Source organism: Festucalex cinctus, chromosome 2 (genome assembly GCF_051991245.1).
Source record: "Festucalex cinctus isolate MCC-2025b chromosome 2, RoL_Fcin_1.0, whole genome shotgun sequence".
Taxonomy (NCBI): Eukaryota; Metazoa; Chordata; class Actinopteri; order Syngnathiformes; family Syngnathidae; genus Festucalex; species Festucalex cinctus.
In genome coordinates this window covers 5,131,561-5,149,826 of record NC_135412.1, presented here as the reverse complement: position 1 = coordinate 5,149,826, position 18,266 = coordinate 5,131,561, and the positions used below count along the sequence as shown (strand labels likewise).

The 18,266-nt window shown below is 40.9% G+C and overlaps 1 protein-coding gene across 1 annotated transcript in view; it reads right to left on the bottom strand.

Moving 5' to 3' along the window:
- Positions 1–629: 629 nt before the first annotated feature.
- LOC144013475 (rho GTPase-activating protein 6-like) overlaps positions 630–18,266 on the bottom strand; it is a 34,705-nt gene continuing 17,068 nt past the window's right edge. Inside the window, exons 2-14 of the mRNA XM_077512421.1 lie at positions 15,251–15,410; positions 12,957–13,028; positions 9,600–9,748; positions 8,866–8,994; positions 8,583–8,778; positions 8,444–8,499; positions 7,599–7,749; positions 7,352–7,500; positions 5,814–5,993; positions 5,110–5,201; positions 4,817–5,028; positions 4,643–4,726; positions 630–2,967 (exon numbers count right to left, since the gene is read on the bottom strand). Coding sequence (XP_077368547.1) covers positions 2,462–2,967; positions 4,643–4,726; positions 4,817–5,028; positions 5,110–5,201; positions 5,814–5,993; positions 7,352–7,500; positions 7,599–7,749; positions 8,444–8,499; positions 8,583–8,778; positions 8,866–8,994; positions 9,600–9,748; positions 12,957–13,028; positions 15,251–15,410 — 2,136 coding nt within the window. The 3' untranslated portion in view covers positions 630–2,461. The remainder of the gene's footprint in view (positions 2,968–4,642; positions 4,727–4,816; positions 5,029–5,109; positions 5,202–5,813; positions 5,994–7,351; positions 7,501–7,598; positions 7,750–8,443; positions 8,500–8,582; positions 8,779–8,865; positions 8,995–9,599; positions 9,749–12,956; positions 13,029–15,250; positions 15,411–18,266) is intronic.

The window sequence follows — 18,266 nt, the reverse complement described above, 5'->3', positions numbered from 1 at the left end:
TTCGTTGTCAAACTCCTTTAGTACTTTGCTCAGTAGTAAATATTTGTGTCACTGAACATGTCAGTGCCATCAGAACAAGTCTTTGTGTCATTGTGTGTGGCTAAGACAGTCACGTCCCTTAGAATTCAGTTTTCCGTTTGTAAACGTGGAAGATTGATTGCAAAGAACTAGGCAAGATTCACATTTCAATTTTCGTTGATGTCAGGCCCAAACCTCTGTCAAAATTTGGAATATTTTCATATTGTTATCACAAATCTATACTATTATACAGTGCATATGTGTGGGTGTTATTTTGGAAAATTATTGATCAATCTAACATGTTGAAAATGTATCACTTAATGGTTGAACAAACGTAATGTTTTTGGTGTCCCCCGAAAAGTGATGATTTTGGAGGTACAAGATTACGCATGACAGTGTTTTAATGTACGCACTGTTATACTGTATGTTGACAAATCATCTCAATGTGATACAGAAAGGAAAAACACAAGGGTTGCGCGGGAGGGGTGAGAAGTACTGCCCTAGTTTTCCTTGCTTGTCTGTCCGGCGTTTATTTGTGTTTGATCAGTTCCTTATTTGCCGACTGCTTTTGTTTTATTCAATAAATCCCTTATTGACGAACGAAGCCTATATTGTTTTTGTAAAGGCGACTTTTATTTGGAAATCATTTGGCTAGTGCAGTGTAAGGTACTTACATGTTGAAAAACTGTTCCTGCTCATCCAGTTTGTTTGTTATTTCCAAAAAAATCATGCCACCAGCAGATGGGAACTTAACCATATTTAATTCCACTATAACATACATTGAACTCAGCTGGTACAAAAAAAAAAAAAAAGCAAATAGCAAAATATTACATGAAAAACTGGACCAGTAAACCCCACAAATGTCATTAAATCCATCAAGGCATAATATGATGTAAGATTGAGAAAACACTAGGGCCATTTGTAACTTAAAAAAAACAAAAAAAAACTCCCCCAAATTTGGAATTGAAACGTACATACTGCATATCATATCATATACTCTGGAAGCAAAACACATTTGCTGAAATTTTCACACAACATGACCCCAAGCTAGCTATAAGCTATGGCATGTTTTTTTCTCCCGAAATGTCCACACTCTGAACAGAAGGCACTTCCAACATGTTTGGAGAGCGGCAGTGTTGACAGATGCAAACAGCGCAACTGCCTGACGCGAGGTGGCGCCAGATCCTCATCACAACACCTCCCATCGTTGGACTCGACTTGCTTGTTTCTTTTACTTCTTCACTTCTTCAAAGAAATACAAACTGTCGTATATTTGCTAGCAAATACCCACGTGATCGAGTCTTTAGGAGTTGGCCAGCTTTGTTTGGGGTTTCATTTTTGTGCTATTATGTCCAGACTTGCTGGTTTGAGTCAGTTAACTGTGGTCATTCAGGTTACTCACCACAAGGCCCCATGATGGCCCATGCATACATTCAGGCAGCAAAAGCAGCACATTGGTTTTAAGGAAAGTGGAACGGAAAGCTGATTGACCATTACAAAATGAGTATGTACAATATAGTATTTAATAAGGTTTAAGACTGCTTAGTAGTATAATCACTAATATCCATTATTAGAGCAACAATGTTGTTCAATTATTTAAGGTAACTGATTCCTCAGTTTCAAGAAGTACTTCACGTTTGGCCTTTTTAAATGATTATACTAATATACAGAATTAACTTTTTTTTTTTTTTTTCCCCCATTACAGACTCACAACATAGTTTTGGTGTATTTTACTTACAAAAGCCAGAAATGAACATGGATATTTCTTGAAATGTGATGCAAACATTCTTGGGCTGCCTATAAGCCATTTTTGTCAACAAGTATATGAACACAGAGGAGAGCCTGAAACGAAACAGGAAAAAAAAACAAAAAAAAAACAACTTTGGCACATCTCATTGTGCAGCAGGTAGAAAACTTACAGCTGAGTGCTTTAATATTACATTAATAATACATTCAACACTGTGGTAAAAAAAAAAAAAAAAGTCTTACAAAGACTAACATTTATGTCAAAGGCTTGAAGGAAAGACATTTCAAATCAAATTAATTTGATTAACTCCTTTAAGTGGTTTCTGCGTGTGTGTGTGTGTGTGTGTGTGTGAATTATCGAGTTGCCTTTTCATTAACTGAGCTAGCAGATTTCCTATTGTTTGCCACTAAAACAAAAACTAACCTGATGGCATTTATGGCAACATTTCGAAGTGCTGTGATGATTTTTGAGGTATTTCTTGTGGGGTCTTTTCAAATGCTGCACTGAAATGCGGGTCGGAAACAATATCCAAGCAGAGAGTAACAATAGGTTGGCTCATACATGTTTTAAAGTCTAGAGAAGGCAGCAGCTGAACATGTAAACAAGAATGCCACGGCGTGAACATGCTGGCAGACCCGGGGACGGACGGACAGGAAGGAAGTACGAGGCTGAGTGATAATCAAAGGGGCGTTTTTCTCACACGAGTGTCTCTGGCAGCGTGTCTGCGCTGTCTGACGAAAGCAGCTGCCATATTTGCCAGCGGTCCCGCTGCCAGTCCTGCCACTCCGGGCTGTGCGCCATCGCTGGCCCGTCCGAGTTGTTCTGCTCGGCAATTGGCGTCTTGTGCTGCAGGGGGCGCTGCTGCGCCGCTGCAAGCTGAGGGGAAGTCTGACAAGCAGCCAGCCGGTGATGGGCGTTGTAAGGGGGAGGGAAGCGGCCACTCTCGTTAGCGTTGGCGCAGCCTTTCAATCCCGACGCCGTGCAGGCTCCATGAGTATGCTCGAGGAGCTGCCGACTGTTGGCTGGCTGCGGGTGAGTGTTAGCGCATACGCGGGTCACTTGCGGATGGGGTCTGCACTCGGCGATGCCAGGCAGTGCCCTCGTCGGCGGTGGCATCGGCGGGCGTCTGCTGTCGCCATGGAATCCGTCGAGTCCTTCCTGTGAGCTGCGGGAGCTTGCCTCAGACACGTTGCCATGGGAACCTTCAGCGCAAACAGAATCAATATCAATGGAATTCATCAACGTTTACTTTGTCACTGTACTTGTAAGGCATGTTCACATCACTATGACGTTTCATATTCACTATATGTGCTTTATTGTTTGTTATGGATCTCTTTTCTTATACAAACTGATTCTCCATTCATCCATTTTCTTGACTGCTTATTCCTCACAAGGGGTGCTGGAGCCTATCTCAGCTGGCTTTGAGCAGTAGGCGGGGTACACCCTGAACTGGTTGCCAGCCAATCGCAGGGCACACAGAGATGAACAACCATCCACACTCACAAGCACACCTAAGGACTATTCGGAGCACCCAATTAACCTTCCATGCATGAGACCGGAGTACCCGGAGAAGACCCAGGCGGGCACAGGGAGAACATGCAAACTCCACCCAGGAAGGCCGGAGCCTGGACTCGAACCCGAGTCCTCAGTACTGGGAGGCGGACGTGCTAACCACTCAATCACCGTGCCGCCTACAAACTGATTCTAGTTTATAGAAACATTATTGGAAAATACCATGAAATCAAACCATTTTTTTCTACATAAAATCATCCAAAATCGTTCCTCAACATATTATACACTGTTTTTTTGTTTTGTTTTTAATCATTTTATAAACCAGTGGTTTTTAAGCCCCAGAACGGAACCCTGTGGAACACCATATGTCCCGTTTACGCGAGTTCATATTGCACATAATCTTCCAACCACTTTTTTTTTGCTCGACATAGTATGATGGGATTACGATAATAAAGAAATTATACGACGGACGTACCAGCCACAAGTTGACTACTGAGTGTTCTATGCAGCACAGGTAGGCTAAGCAATGTAGCGTGATCACCTGCAGCCAATGATGGCCAAGCCGGGCGTGTAATCACGAATCATCGAGTCGAGTGTGTGTTTGACCTCTGCCAAACCCGAGACTGACTCACCGAACCCCTGGGATTCGATCAAACCCCCCCAAAAAAAACACTAGATGTTTACTGGTACCTAGATGTTGTATTAAAAGTAGTGCTGTCAAAGTGATAGTGTTAACTAATTAATTAATCACAAAAAATATTGCATTAATCATTGTATTACCACAGATTAATCACACTATTAATTTTATCCGCAGATGAGCCTTTTAGCCGACAGCGGATGGTTACGTTAAAGGTAGCTGTTGGAGTTTGAGCAATAAAAATAATTACATTAAAGTATTTTAACCATTAAAGTAAAGCATTTAATAAATGATTACATATGCCGTAGGTAATTTTTTCCCATTTTAAATTATGCAAATAATTAATTGATTAGAAAGAGCAGGATGGGCGTGTGCAGTGGATATAAATTTTTGAAGATGTCCTCATAACATTAAATGTCTAAAAAATTAACACAGAACAGGTGTGCTTCAGATTTAGCAGGCAAAATATGTTGGGGGAAAAAAAAAAGCCTTTTTAAGTCACTGATTAATCATGATTAATCAAAATTCTAAGATGTGATTAATCTGATTAAAAAATGTAATCGTTTGACATGTCTAATTAAAAGGCGTACGTTCCAATCATTACAATCCAACATGATAATTGTCTAATGTTAAGAAATGTATGTAATACAAAGTACCTCGTTTGTGTGGTGGAGTCGAATTTGACTTGCACCTTGACAGAGCCCCGAGTTGTCAGGTAGGCAGCTCACCTGTATACGTTTGGTCCTTGAGTGCTGGTTTCAGAGTCGTGTGCCACGTACCCCAAATGTTAGCATGTTCCTCCGATATACAGTCTAAAGTAAGCAAAAGAGAAACAAGTTCAAACGATTAACTGCAGCGCCGGCAGCGTAAAAGGAACGTCTGATCTGAGATGTTCAGCTCACCCGGTCCCACCCTGCTGTCAGCTCCCGAGTCCCCCGCCCAGCCCGCCACTTGCCCCATCAGCGCACCGCCAGGCTCCCCTCTCCGTTCGCTCAAGATGGGGGAGTTGTTATCGTATGGGGACACCTCCCCGCTGGACGGCTTGTTGGAGTCGCTGGAGGAGTGGCGTTCGCTCAGGGTGAAGGGCTCCTCCGACTGGAGGAGATCGCTACTCCTGCAGGGGAAACCAAATTGAGCCAACGGACGGGATGAAAAGAGGACGGCGAAATGACCTCGTGTTGCGTGCCTGACTCACTGTGACGCTTTTCGTCTCAGGAGGTAGTCCACCACGTCGGGGTCTGTCTCCAGTAGACTCATCAAAACTTCATTTTGCAGGTCAGGTGGGACCTAAACAAAAAAGCAATTTGGATTAATTAAATCAAGGTTTTTGAATATCCTTGCTCAAGGCCGCAATTGAGGAAGGTCAATATCTGCCTGTATTTCCTGCAGTTTTGCCAGATGTTTAATAAACTCTGACTCAAGCCGATTTACAAAAGAACTTACAGATGTCATCTCCCCACCCCCATCTCAAATAAATATAAAACTCATGCTCTGACCAGGCCCGACGAGGTCTGATGTGATTAATTGGCTTACCGTAGGAATGCAAGCCTCAGGGGAGTGGCAGTGGCAGATTACGAAACATTACGGTTAAAAGTTTTGGACCTAAAATGACCCGAGCTGCCTTGTCTGCACTGTTGGAGAATCCCGAGAAGAGACAGGAACAAAGCAAGCGAAGAAGAAGCTAATCCGTGTCAAATCGTGACCTCTCCTGACTCCGCATGGAGGAGTTCATGGCCGAACGTTCCTTTTTTGTTTTGGAAGGAAAAGCGTTCAAGCGTCTGGGTGAACATTTTGTGACACTTTGGTCAGAAAGCTGGCACAGTGGCACTTACTGACAGGAAAAATCCGTTTCTGTCTACGCACCAATGTGAAAGTGCATCAGCTGAAAAGGCAACTGACCATGAAGAGGCTCTGGTAGCTAGCGATCATTCTCTGTAAGGTGGCGATGACGGCCGTGCTCTCCTCGGCCCGAGCCGAACTCTGGACGCTGAACTCCTTGTCTGAAGATTTGAGTTTGTGAAGCAGGTTGGGACCGAAGATGGTGGCAAGGTTTAAGGAAGTCATCTTGTTCCCCGTCATCTGAAATGAAGAAGTCGAGCATAACTGTGACGCCCACTGATGGTCGTGTGACACGATAACCATGCCGAGTTAAAAGTGTTCATCTTTCGTCACTTTTTGTTTCTTCGCTTTATAGCGAGGTGCTAAATTGCGTTTCCACTCACGCTCACATCCTGCATAACATCGTGTTGGGATAGCAAAGCCAGAAAACTGCTCCAGGAGAGGGCAGCACTAATTGTCTAATTGTCACAGACTACGGTTAAATTAGGACTGTCAAAATTAATGTGTTCATTTGAGTTAATTTAAAGTCTCTTTAACGCCATTATTTTTTTTTAATGACCACCACTTACTTGGAAAGTCTGTACTGGAATTCCAGTCGCAACGCAGTAATAAATGTAATAATAATGCATATATTTGTGGAGACTGGGGTCAAGTTGTAGATTACAATTTTAAAAGTGTGCAGAATTTCTCAAGTTACTTCATGTTAAAGATTAGATAGCTCTTAAAACGAAAAGAAAAATGCACTGAGCTGTCACCAATGTCTTACAAATGCAATTATGCCATCTAATGGCAGAAAAATGAGCTCAACACAAATCAAGATAACACTCGTTTTTACAGTACATCTTCCATCCATCCATTTCTGACCGCTTATTCCTCACAAGGGTCGCGGGGGTTGCTGGAGCCTATCTCAGCTGGCTTTGGGCAGTAGGCGGGGTACATCCTGGACTGGTTGCCAGCCATTCGCAGACAGTACATCTTTTTACTTTTAACTCAATTTTATGAAGTATTATGAAATTACTGTATCAATGACTAAAAGATGCAGCCATATTTCTATTAGTTTAACAATTTTTCCACTTTTATGCTCACCAGATTATGAAAACTTAGAAAAAATATTTTATTGTACATTTACAACAGATATAAAAATGTCCTATTAATCGTGAGTTAACTACTGAAGTCATGCAATTAATTCCGATTAACCTCTCGTTTAATTGCAGTCAATAACTCTTTCAAAACCTGAATACTGCCAATATTTGGGTTTTTAAAGGCCATCTAAACACACACAAAAAATTATGTTATTATTCAAAGACACCTGTTCTCACTATAATGGTACCTGCCTTTCAGACACAGTATTTAAAAACACCAAACTATCCTTCGCAAATTGTCTTTTGTTCAATAAATCACGTTGCATGCACTAAATTATCTTCACAGAAAGCACAGTATTAACTGGGTGGCAATATTGCACATTTAGCACATGCAGTGTGTGAGTACAGCCTGTTTGTAGATCGGCTTTTCCGTTTTTGGATGTGGAAACCTTCACAGGTTTCCAGGCCCTAAGTGTCTGTCAGGTCGTCGTGTTTGATCTGTGAAAGATGACTTACCTCCTGTCTGTCTTTGTCCTGCCTGTCATGGGCGTGGTCAGCTACGGTGGCCAGGAACTCCAGGAGGCGGTGAAGTGTGTCACTGTTGGAAGCCGGGAGTAGATACACCAGTAGCTGCATGACACTTTGTTGCTCATCTGGATCCAACACTGCACAAGAGACATGTCAAATGGCGTCAGCGGACAAGTTGAGGTGCCCCCCGGGTAACATTAAAGAATTGGGTCTGCTGTGCAGGACAGATGCATACATGTAGTGTTTATGAAGGGAGTATAAAGCTCCTTGGTGAGAAGTGGGTCAGGCATGTCCCTGAGGAACTCCTTCAACAAAGCTGCCACATCGTGAACGCTGTGCTCTTCATCTAAATGCACATCAACTCCACGGTCAAACTCCTCTCGTAACTAAAGCAGGGGTGGGGGGGAAATGTGGTTAAAAAAGTAACCGATGGTACGGAAGCGTGGAACTGCCAATGTTCAGTAAACATGTTTGACTGGTGAATATTTGTGGGTATGTTTGAACGTATTTGCGAGTATGTTCGAACGTACTCGCGATCGAACGAGTACGTATATTAACTCATTTGCGCCCAATAACGTGTAAATATGTTTTTTTTTAATGTTTTAAGTGTCCCAAAGACATATTTATACGTTTTTTTTGTTTTTGTTTTTTTAATGCTAAAGCATACAGAAGGCTTTGATGCAGCCTCTCAACTGCAAAGAACGGTTGCAGAAATGGTAGTTATTACACAAACGGCCAACAGGTGGCAGCAGAGCAAAGGATATCAACCAGGGCCATATACAAAAAAAGCTAAATTACTTACAATTTTAAATAGATTTGGCAGTTCCACACTTCCGTATGATGGAATGTAGTTCTTTGTCAATGAGCATCAAGCACGATGACCATTGTAGAGCACATGGTTTTATTCACCTCTCCAAATGCAGTGTGTAAGCGTAACTTATAGTGGTGGCCAGTAATTGTATTAGCAAAACATAGTTCTTCGTGTCTAATCTGTGAGTGGAAATGGAATATAATGCTTTAATTTTGGATGAAACATTTTCACCCCTCAAAACCAGGAAACAGTTTAAAGAGAACACCAACCTGTCGAACTCTTTTCTTTGAACTTCCCACCCTGAAAATCCCCACTGTCTGCAAACCTGAGTGTGGAAAAGAAAAACAATGAACCACTTTTAACTATAGTGTAACATAACACAACAATGAGTGTACATTATATACATACCGTATTTCTCAATGTGTTGACAGCAGCTGTCGACGACACGAGGCACCTGGCGGTATATCGGGTTGAGACTCAGCCGTTTGTCCCTGTGCTTCTCCTTCTTACTCGCCGTCTCAGCAGGCAGCGAGAGCTGCAGCGCCTCCAGCAGGCGAGACTGGTTGTCGTCCAAATCCGTGATCGAATCCACCGACATCCCACCCTGGAGCCCAAACAAACATTTTCTTTTGAGAACGATACAAACAGAAAACACACTTGAAATCTTGAAATCATCCAATGAGCAACTCACCCGTCTGCGCACTCGCGGTGCAGACTCAGGCGTGTTGGGTGACGTTGACTCATTCGCTGTCTCCGACGTGGAGCTCAATGAGGAGTTACTGCTTGAGAGTTCCTTATTAGACGATCGCTTAGTGGCAAACTGTAGATGATGTAGACGATTATCTGGTGTTACTCTTAGGGATGTAACGATATTCAAACATCACGATACAATATTATCACGATATGAAGGTCATGACACGATAATTATCACGATATTGTGGGGGTTGGCAATATTTAAAAGGGATATTTAAATATTGTAAAAAAAAAAAAAAAAGCTCATACTACAAAAGTAAAATAACAGCAATGCATATAAACCACCCACAATCTCTAATAACAATATTGAGGCACTTACTTGCTAATGCAAGCACACATTGATCGCTTCACAAGCAAATTAGGTCCCCTTCATCTGACAATTAGCATAGATTTTAAACATAGAAAGCCAAAACATCCTTAATGAAAATTAAATTGCACTAACAAACTAGCCACTAGAGGGTGCTAGAACTGCACAAATGGAACTCAACCTGACTTTTAAAGAGATGTGTTCCTTTTAAACATTGTAAACATGATGATGACGATATTGTGGCAGTTTTAATATCACGATATTGCCCGTATCGTGACATCCCTAGTTACTCTTGCTTTTTAATGTGTAGGAAGTGCACATTGTTTTTGGATTTCATGATGAGACGCGCATCCATGCATGTTAACCTGTAGAATGGAGGAGACAAGGTCGGACGAGTCCTTGTGCTCCTCACGCTGCGGCGGATCCTGACGATAGCCGTCTTGGCGTTGCCTATGTGTCCTGTCATTTGCTATGACCTGTGACAGGGGTATACTGAAAGCCTGAGGAACACTCTCTGGGAGACAAAAAAAAAAGAGAGATGAAATGGTAGGTTACAATCTAGATCAGAGTGCAAAAATAATACAATACATTAAAATATCACTTGTAAAAACATTTACAATACAACCACTGATCTGTAAAAGCGTAAATCATCGAAAAGTATTTTTATTTTTTTTTATTACACATGTACAGACTGCTAATTCGAGTACCTTGAACAAGCAAGATTTTAATGGCCCACAATCAAGATCATGTTCTGGCTGCAGGTCACAACAAGCAATTCTGGCCTCTACATTTGCATCATGCGTCTGAAGGAGGACGGAAGACAGAAGAGACTAACCGCATCCAGTAACCACAAGAGAAGGGTTTGTGGCGCAATATGACCACAAACATGGCAGCACAACAGATTCCTTTTTACACAAATTCAAACTCAAAGCATCTGGTAAACACAAGGCACATGCAGGGCTGCACGTACGCACAAACTCGCCATCTGTGCTGCATGACGCATCCATGCCAATGCATCCATCAAGCCATCGCAGTCTCCTAATGAACAATATGTGCGTGCGAATAACCTCCCCTTACTGTCGTGTGTGAGCTGAAGCCTATCTCAGAATGATTTGAGCAAGATGCTGGGTTCACCCTCGACTGGTCGCCAGCCAATCGCAGCAAAACAGCTAAAGCAGTGGTGCCCAAAATCGGTCCTCGGGCGCCGTACTCGTGCAGGTTTCGGATGTTTCTCTTCTCCAACACAGCTGAAAGTCATCAGCAAGCTTTGCATAAGCCTGATAGCAATCCTGTTGATTGGAGCAGGTGCGTTGGAGCAGGGAAACATCCAAAACTTGCAGGACACCGGCCCTCAAGGACCGAGCTTGGACACCAATGAGCTAAAGAATAAAATGAAGCATACCTACCAATCATTTATATCAGTGGTCCCCAACTACAACAAGATGTTTGGTACAGGTAGATTGACAAAAATCCTTAATCGGGAATATACGCAAGCACCTCAGCCCCCCACTTTGCAATTAGTATCTGTTCCACAATATAGACCCTTTCATGGCCTACGTCACGATGACGTCACGGGGTTTACTGGAGGCAAAAAAACGGAAGTGCAGCTAGAAGTAAACAATGCTGGCTGTCTCTAGAAAATGTCGTCTTGTTGTGTTTTTGGTTGGCAGAACCGTAAAAGCACCAACAAAAAGTTGAAATTCTGTCGCATCCCAGCCACTGCCAGTCAGATTAATTGCAGACGGCTGTGGTTAAACGCGATTAGGCGAAAGGACTGTCTGAGATTATCAACAACTCGTGTTTGCAGCGCACCCTTCATATCAGTTAAGATTTAACTATCAGCTTCAGCCTGGACAATGATATGGGCTAGATAGACTTAGTTGTGATTTAAATTACTTAAGTTAGTTATTATTTGTGGGATTATTTTTACGTGCATGGACTTACACAAAGTCCGTGTTTACATGCTACATGCGGGAATGCTAACCGCTAGCTAACCAAACGTTAGCTGTATGTTTCAGTTTTATGGAGGTGAAAGCCCCCATATTGGTTCCGATAACTTCTTGTAAAATATTTATAGGAGACGTACATGCCTCGTATATCCTCGTCTTCTGTCGCTGTGGTTGACTTGGCAGCACTTGTGACCGCACGACACAAAAGTCCTCGCTCAAGTTGTTATATTCTAAATTTTGAACATGTCCATTCAAGACATAGTTGTAGGCCTTTAGTTTATCTTTAGTATAAACGCTCGTTTTTTTTCTATACGGTATGTCCAGCCATTGCACAGTGGGTAGTCCTGTTAAATCGTCTATCTAGTGCGTGAGGGCGTAGGGGTCAGTAAATATCGTCCCATCAGTCAGAGTTAAGTTTTTAAAGTAACATTTTTCGTGGGGAGTCAATTTACTCACATATTCACTCAAATGGTCGTTTTCCACGTCCATTCCGATGTGAACTTTCCGTGAAAACGTGCTGACCGATGTTACAACCACATGCCACTGAGGTGTTTTTGCCTCCAGCTAAGCCCCGCCCTTTAAATTGCGTTACCTTGTTTATAAACTCTGAAAGGGTCTATAAGTCAGCGACACACATACAGTCAGTCACACCCTGTTGTCAAGGAAAGGTTGCCAGTCCTCAAAAAATGTGCACTACCATGAAGGGGTTGTTGGCGGGAAAAAGGTTGGTGTCTGCTGATTTAGGTGCACTACCCATTGTTGTGAACAAACATACTGTGGCTAGCTAGGCTTAGCAAGAGCTAGCGCTCCTTCACAAAGTCTTTTGTTCTGGCCACTTAAAGACCGTATCCCACTGAGGGGCGAACGTTTGCGAAGGTAAATGTTCGCCAGCAGTTTCCAGGGTCGCCGACAGTTTTCCTGTTAGAAATTACCTTGCGACAAGAAAAGCCATTAAAAGTGATGCCAAACGTCTGGCCAAAGTTTAGGACCTTGAATGAACCCTTACTTGAAATCAACATTCGCTCCCTTCGCAAACACTTTGAAATGTTCACCGCTCAGTGGGATACGAGCTTCACACATAAAACTAAATCTGTTAGTTAAAATTAAAATTTGGAAGAGTAATAACCGGTCAATCTCTTGTAACGAAATACAAATGGATGAAAGCGTCAATTTTCATAAAAACGCCAAGACTTGAAATCTGGTCTTAAAGTAAATATGTTTAAAATCTCTACTGGCACTGGAAGCACAAGATAAAAAGATTCTGTTTTTACTAAGTTGTTATGTAAACAAATTTAAAATTGCTGCTTTTTATTAATGAAATGTCACAGACCTTTGATTGTGCAATGACAGCTAATCTGACACCTTCATGCAAAAATGAGTCAACACTACCAGCTGTCTGCATATTTGTATGTGTTCTTAAATTTCAAAAATAAGAGTGTGTTTACTGATAGAGCCCAAACTCACCCGTTTGATAAGAAAAGCCTGTTTGACATAATCTCCACTTCCAATCACCGCCTGGCCTCTTTCAAGAACTGAATGTTTAGCAGCCAAATATGCTACGCTCAACATGCAGCCCCCCCCCCCCACCCCCCCACCCCACCCCCCCCACTTAATATAACTACAAACTGTAAACAGATAGTCTATTTTGTATAACCTCTCCATTCACCTGATAAAGACCGTCTCGCCAGAAGAAGATAGTGGCAAGAGTTTTGGCAAGAGCCAGACAAAAGGGATTCAAGAAACACACCGCCAAATTTTAAGAAATTGGCATACCTTTGTCTTTGCTTTTCTCTTTGGATAAAGAATCCAGCTTCCTCCGGAGTGACTTTTTCCTCTTCTGTCCATCTGTAAAGGGACAAAAGTAATGGACGGAATACATCTGGAAAACATGATGTCTTTATCTGATGCACTGTATTCCAATCTTGACAGTTCATAATCTGTGTTGTTTTTCTCTCCAGTGATTAAAATGCTGCATATTTCAAGAAAACTTGGGAATTGCTGAGTAGGAACCTTGATTGATTAGTTTGAGCACATGGTTTAAGAGTTTTTACAGCTTGTTGTGGCCTGTGCTTGTTGGGATAGGTTTGAATGAGTTTAGTAGAGTTAACCGTAGGGGTTAGGATTTTGGGTTACTGTATTTACAGTAAGGTACATTTATATGTGAAGGTTTTCATCCAGTTTTTAGTTCCCAAGTGGTTTTAATAACCACTTAATGTTTTAATAACCAGGAATATCTGAAAGTTGTGGTACACACTTATTTAAATCGTTGAAATTCTTGTAAGCCCCAGCAAAACTCTTGGTGCTATTGCTGGGTCACTTATGTTGTTCTACATACTGATTTAGCAACCTCAGTTTGAACTCCAGATGTTCTCCTGTATCATATGAATCACTCAGAGAAATGTAGCCACCTCCCACTAAACATCCCATGGTAACATTAGCTGCTTACGTCACACAACGGTTTTAGTTTCCCCAAGTGTCCGAGCACCACTGACGAACGTCCCAAACCTCAACATTACCACTGCTGTTTGATATTCACCATGTTTTCTTATGTCACTTGAGAAAGTTGAGCATCCAGTTTAGCAAACAAGAAGTAAAGGGAGAGCTGAGGAAATGGTGTGTGAAAGAAGAGAAAGCAGATGTAATGGACAGCACAGAGTGGGGGTGGGAACAGAGATAGGAAATGGTTTGGATTTTTGGGGGATTTTTGACAGATGGCTCGCAAAGCTAAACGGAAATCTGATGAGCTTCGGGTTCAATAACAATGCCTGGTAAACAGTTGCTTTTTCTGTTTTGTCATATGTAGGTTTCCACCTTCCTCAAATGTGTTCTCAACAAAAACGTGAATCCATTTGATGAAAGTGATAAACAGGTTTTGAAATGGCAATCTCACACATACATAATTTGAAGTACAAATTCTCCTTATTAATAGTCACCGTCAGCTGCAAGGCCGTATTGGCTGCACTTTTGGAACGGCGGCAACTTCACAGCCAAAAGATAGATGTACATTACATGCATTCTATATGTACTTGTGCAAATACAGGCCACCAATCCAGAATACAAGAATAAGGTTGAACGTAAGTTGCAGCTGAGTTTTAAAGTGTGCTTTACTCGTCAAAAATGGCGGTCTTTGATTAGTTGTTAAACTCGCATCTGCAATGTAATTTTCGGAACTATATAACCACTTGGTGCAATGCAATCCAGCTTTACCACAGCATCGTTTGGAACCAGGGATATCATAGTTTTGGAATTTTTCATTTCAGTTAGTTTTTAATTCATTTTGAGTTTATTTTTTAATTTAATTAGTTTTCATGGTGGTTCTGTTAGTTGTTTTTTTTTTTTAATTTGTTTTAGTTATTTAATAAATGTTTAGTTTTAGTTTAGTTTTACTTAGTTTCAGGATTAGTTTTAGTTTAAAAAACATGTATTTGTGTGCAATATAAAAAAAACAAAAAAACAAAAACAAAAACAAAAAAAACATGGGAGCGACATCTGAAGGTTCTTTTCAATTGGATGCTACTAGATGATGATGCTTCTGCGTGACACTCTTTCAAACGTCCTTATTCTGGTTAATATCAAAATAAGTCTTAAACTCATTTTTAAAATCACCCCCAAAGGCTCATGCATTAAATCAGTTACCAAAGACTAAAACACAGGACATTATACACATACATAATTATAGTTACTTTTGTAAACAAAAAATGTAGTTTGTTAATTTTCGTTTTTTTATAAAGCACTTTCGTTTTTATTTTATTTCATTAACAAATGATTATTTTTCAATTAAAGTTTTAGTTTTTTCGTTCGTTTTAGTTAACTAAAATAACTTTGTTTGGAACGACCCTGACCGGACTTGTGTGTCCATTGCCTGCCACAGCTATACATAATTTCTGTACAAAGTAGTTGCTTTGCACCAAAATGTACACATGCAGATTCAGCTAAAACAGGCTTGAGGCAATCCTTCCTTACAAGAGACCCACAGTCAGTGTTGAAGCAGTGCAACCCCCAGGAACTTACACTATATAAGTTATTATTTAACAATGTGTGTGGTGAAGAAATACACGTGAGCCCACCTTTTGGCACAGTAATCTGGCATCCAATATCATAGTCTTGGTGCAAACGGGCGTAGGCCACTTCTTGCAGTCGGGCCCTCTCCAGTTCAGACAGGCTCTGGATGGCAACTGGAGTCAGACGCACATTCTGGCCGGACAGGCTGATCCAGGTGAAGTCACCCTAAGGGGAGGCAAAACAATAACGTAGTCACCTTGGTTCCTCCATGAAGCCGTAGGTGAATTTTCATTCAAGTCTTGCTGGAACCACATTTGCTACAGCAGCGATGTAAAAATGTAAACGCAACACTTTTATTTTTGCTCCCATTTTGTTATGAGATGAACTCAAAGATCTAAAACTTCTTCCGCAGACACAAAGTCATAATTTCTCTCAAATATTGTTCACGAACCAGTCTACATCTGTGATAGTGAGCACTTCTCCTTTGCCGAGATAATCCATCCCACCTCACAGGTGTGCCATATCAAGATGATAATTAGACACCATGATTAGTGCACAGGTGTGCCTTAGACTGCCCACAATGAAAGGCCACTATGAAAGGTGCAGCTTTCCAAAATATTGTATATTACAATTCACTTAAAATTTGGATCACACATTACTGTACATTTACTGTATGTATAATAGTGTTGGTTATAGAATGCTGCTATTCATGGGTACATATTGTACTGTAATGTGAACATGTTTCACTGTGGGGCTCATTGGCACTCGCTCATTGGCACTTCTTTTGCCACAGTCCAGCAGCGATTACAGGACTTCAAAAATGACTCTCCTCCCATGTCTCCTCCCCCACCCTCTCCAGTATGTTATCATACCACAGCTCTCAGAGGTTGACACTTAACTTAAGTTCATCCATCCCCATCAAGGATCCTGCTGGGCAGAACCAGCTCGACCGGCAAGAGGCTTCTTATTTACCTTTTTCAACTGTTAGTCTTTAAAACTGTATGTGTTGTGTCAAGGTTTTTTTTTCAGTTAATGAAAACTAATAAAATAACAAACTATACATCCATCCATCCTAAAATTGAAGAAAAAAAACAAACACATTTTTTGTTCATGAAATAAAATCAAAATGAAATACTTTAAAAAAATTAAATAAAAAAAAAATCATTTTACTTTTACAAAACCCTAAATACAACCCCGTCATTTTTGTCTTTATCAATTAATGCAATACATGAGCCTTTGGGGTTGATTTAAAATTAATTTATTACCATATTACAATACAGCCGTTAGCGGGGAATAAAGCAAGGTCGAACAGTTTTCTGGGAGTTGTGGTCCTTTTAAACGACATCATCGAGCGACAGCCAATAACAACACACCACCAGTCGACGGCGGTTCAGATAATGGATGGATGGATACATTCAAAATCAATTTTTTACATTCAAGTATGGTGGAAAACAACAAAGTGCGGCACAAAAAAAGGTCCGAAGCATAAGTCTCGAATGGATTGCTTGTATATGAGTGCTAATATCAGAGATATTAACAACAATAATAACAATAATAATAATAATAATAATAATAATAATAACACACACAAAAAAAAAAACATTTTCATTGATGTAATGTCTGTAGTTAGCATCATGGGGTTGGGCATGTACTATTTACATCGTATTATTGACATAAGACAAAAATAATGATGTTCAAACATTCCCACCCACCCCATCGGAAAAACTGTCAATTTTTTTTTTTCAGATTTTTCCTCTCTGTTATAAAGTTGAACAAATACTAGGACAAAGTATTGTAAAAGAGACAAATGTTCTGCTGGTAATTAGTATATTTATTGTTGTAAGCATCAAGGGATCAACAAAATGTTGATTTTACATTTTATTCTATATATTTCTTACTTAATCTGATATCAGAAATGTATTGGCCAAATATCAGAATCCGCCTAAAAAAAAAAAATCCATATTGGTCAGGCTGTAGTGTATACATTTAAAATTTTAAAGATTATTGAAATGCAACACTGCGATTGGCTGGCGACCAGTCCAGGGTGTACCCCGCCTACTGCCCAAAGCCAGCTGAGATAGGCTCCAGCACCTCCCGCGACCCATGTGAGGAATAAGCGCTCAAGAAGATGGATGGATGGATGGATGGATGGATGGATGGATGAAATGCAACATAACAGTTAGCATATCCATTCATCAAGTTCCATGGTTCGAGCCTTCAAAACAATTGGTTGTTAAGCATGAAGGCCACCATCATCTTGTCTATTCATCCCAATTTAGGTTGGTTTTCTGTGCTTTTATTGGCAGCCCTTGTAGTGGAGCATGTATGTACTGTGTGCGGACATCCATCATGTGCTTGGGTGACTAATGCTGCCTGGATATCCAGAGAGCTGCAGCATGTAATTTGTCATTTTAGACAAAGGGATGAAAGAATATGTTGGTTTCCGTGGCAATACGCAGACAGTCTAAGGGCCAGGGAGTGAGAGAAATATTGCTATGGCAACACAGGCAGTGGGCACTTGTTGCCATGATGCTCTGCATAAATTATTGCCAAATGGAGAGTCTCTCACTGTGAACAAGGTGACTCGCTCTCCTAAAACAGATCATCGCTGACCCCAACTTATTGTCAGCGGCACACTATATGTAGATACAGACATCAAAATCACACATCTCTTTTTTTCCATTGTGAGAGACGTCAATGCCAAGTAGTATGTATTGACTGCAATGCATTACTAGCCCCTATATGAACTCATTGTCTCAATGAATGTTCGTGTGTGATTGCGCGCGTGTGTGTAATAGTTAGTATTCATAGCTGCCCAATCATAACACCGAATGAAAAGATAATCATTTCTCTATCCTTATTTCAGAGGTTGCCAATCAGTCAGAGGCTAAAAGCCACGTTTTACTGTTTCAATGTTTTACTGATGTCAATGTGTTTGTAACACTTAAGTGATTACAACACGTTTGTTTTAATAATAAACGAAATCATTATGATATAACCAGTTACTGCCGCCTTAGAATTTAATTTGGAATTGAATGTTTGTCGAGTTTTAAATCACAAATTTAAGAAGAATTGATGTTC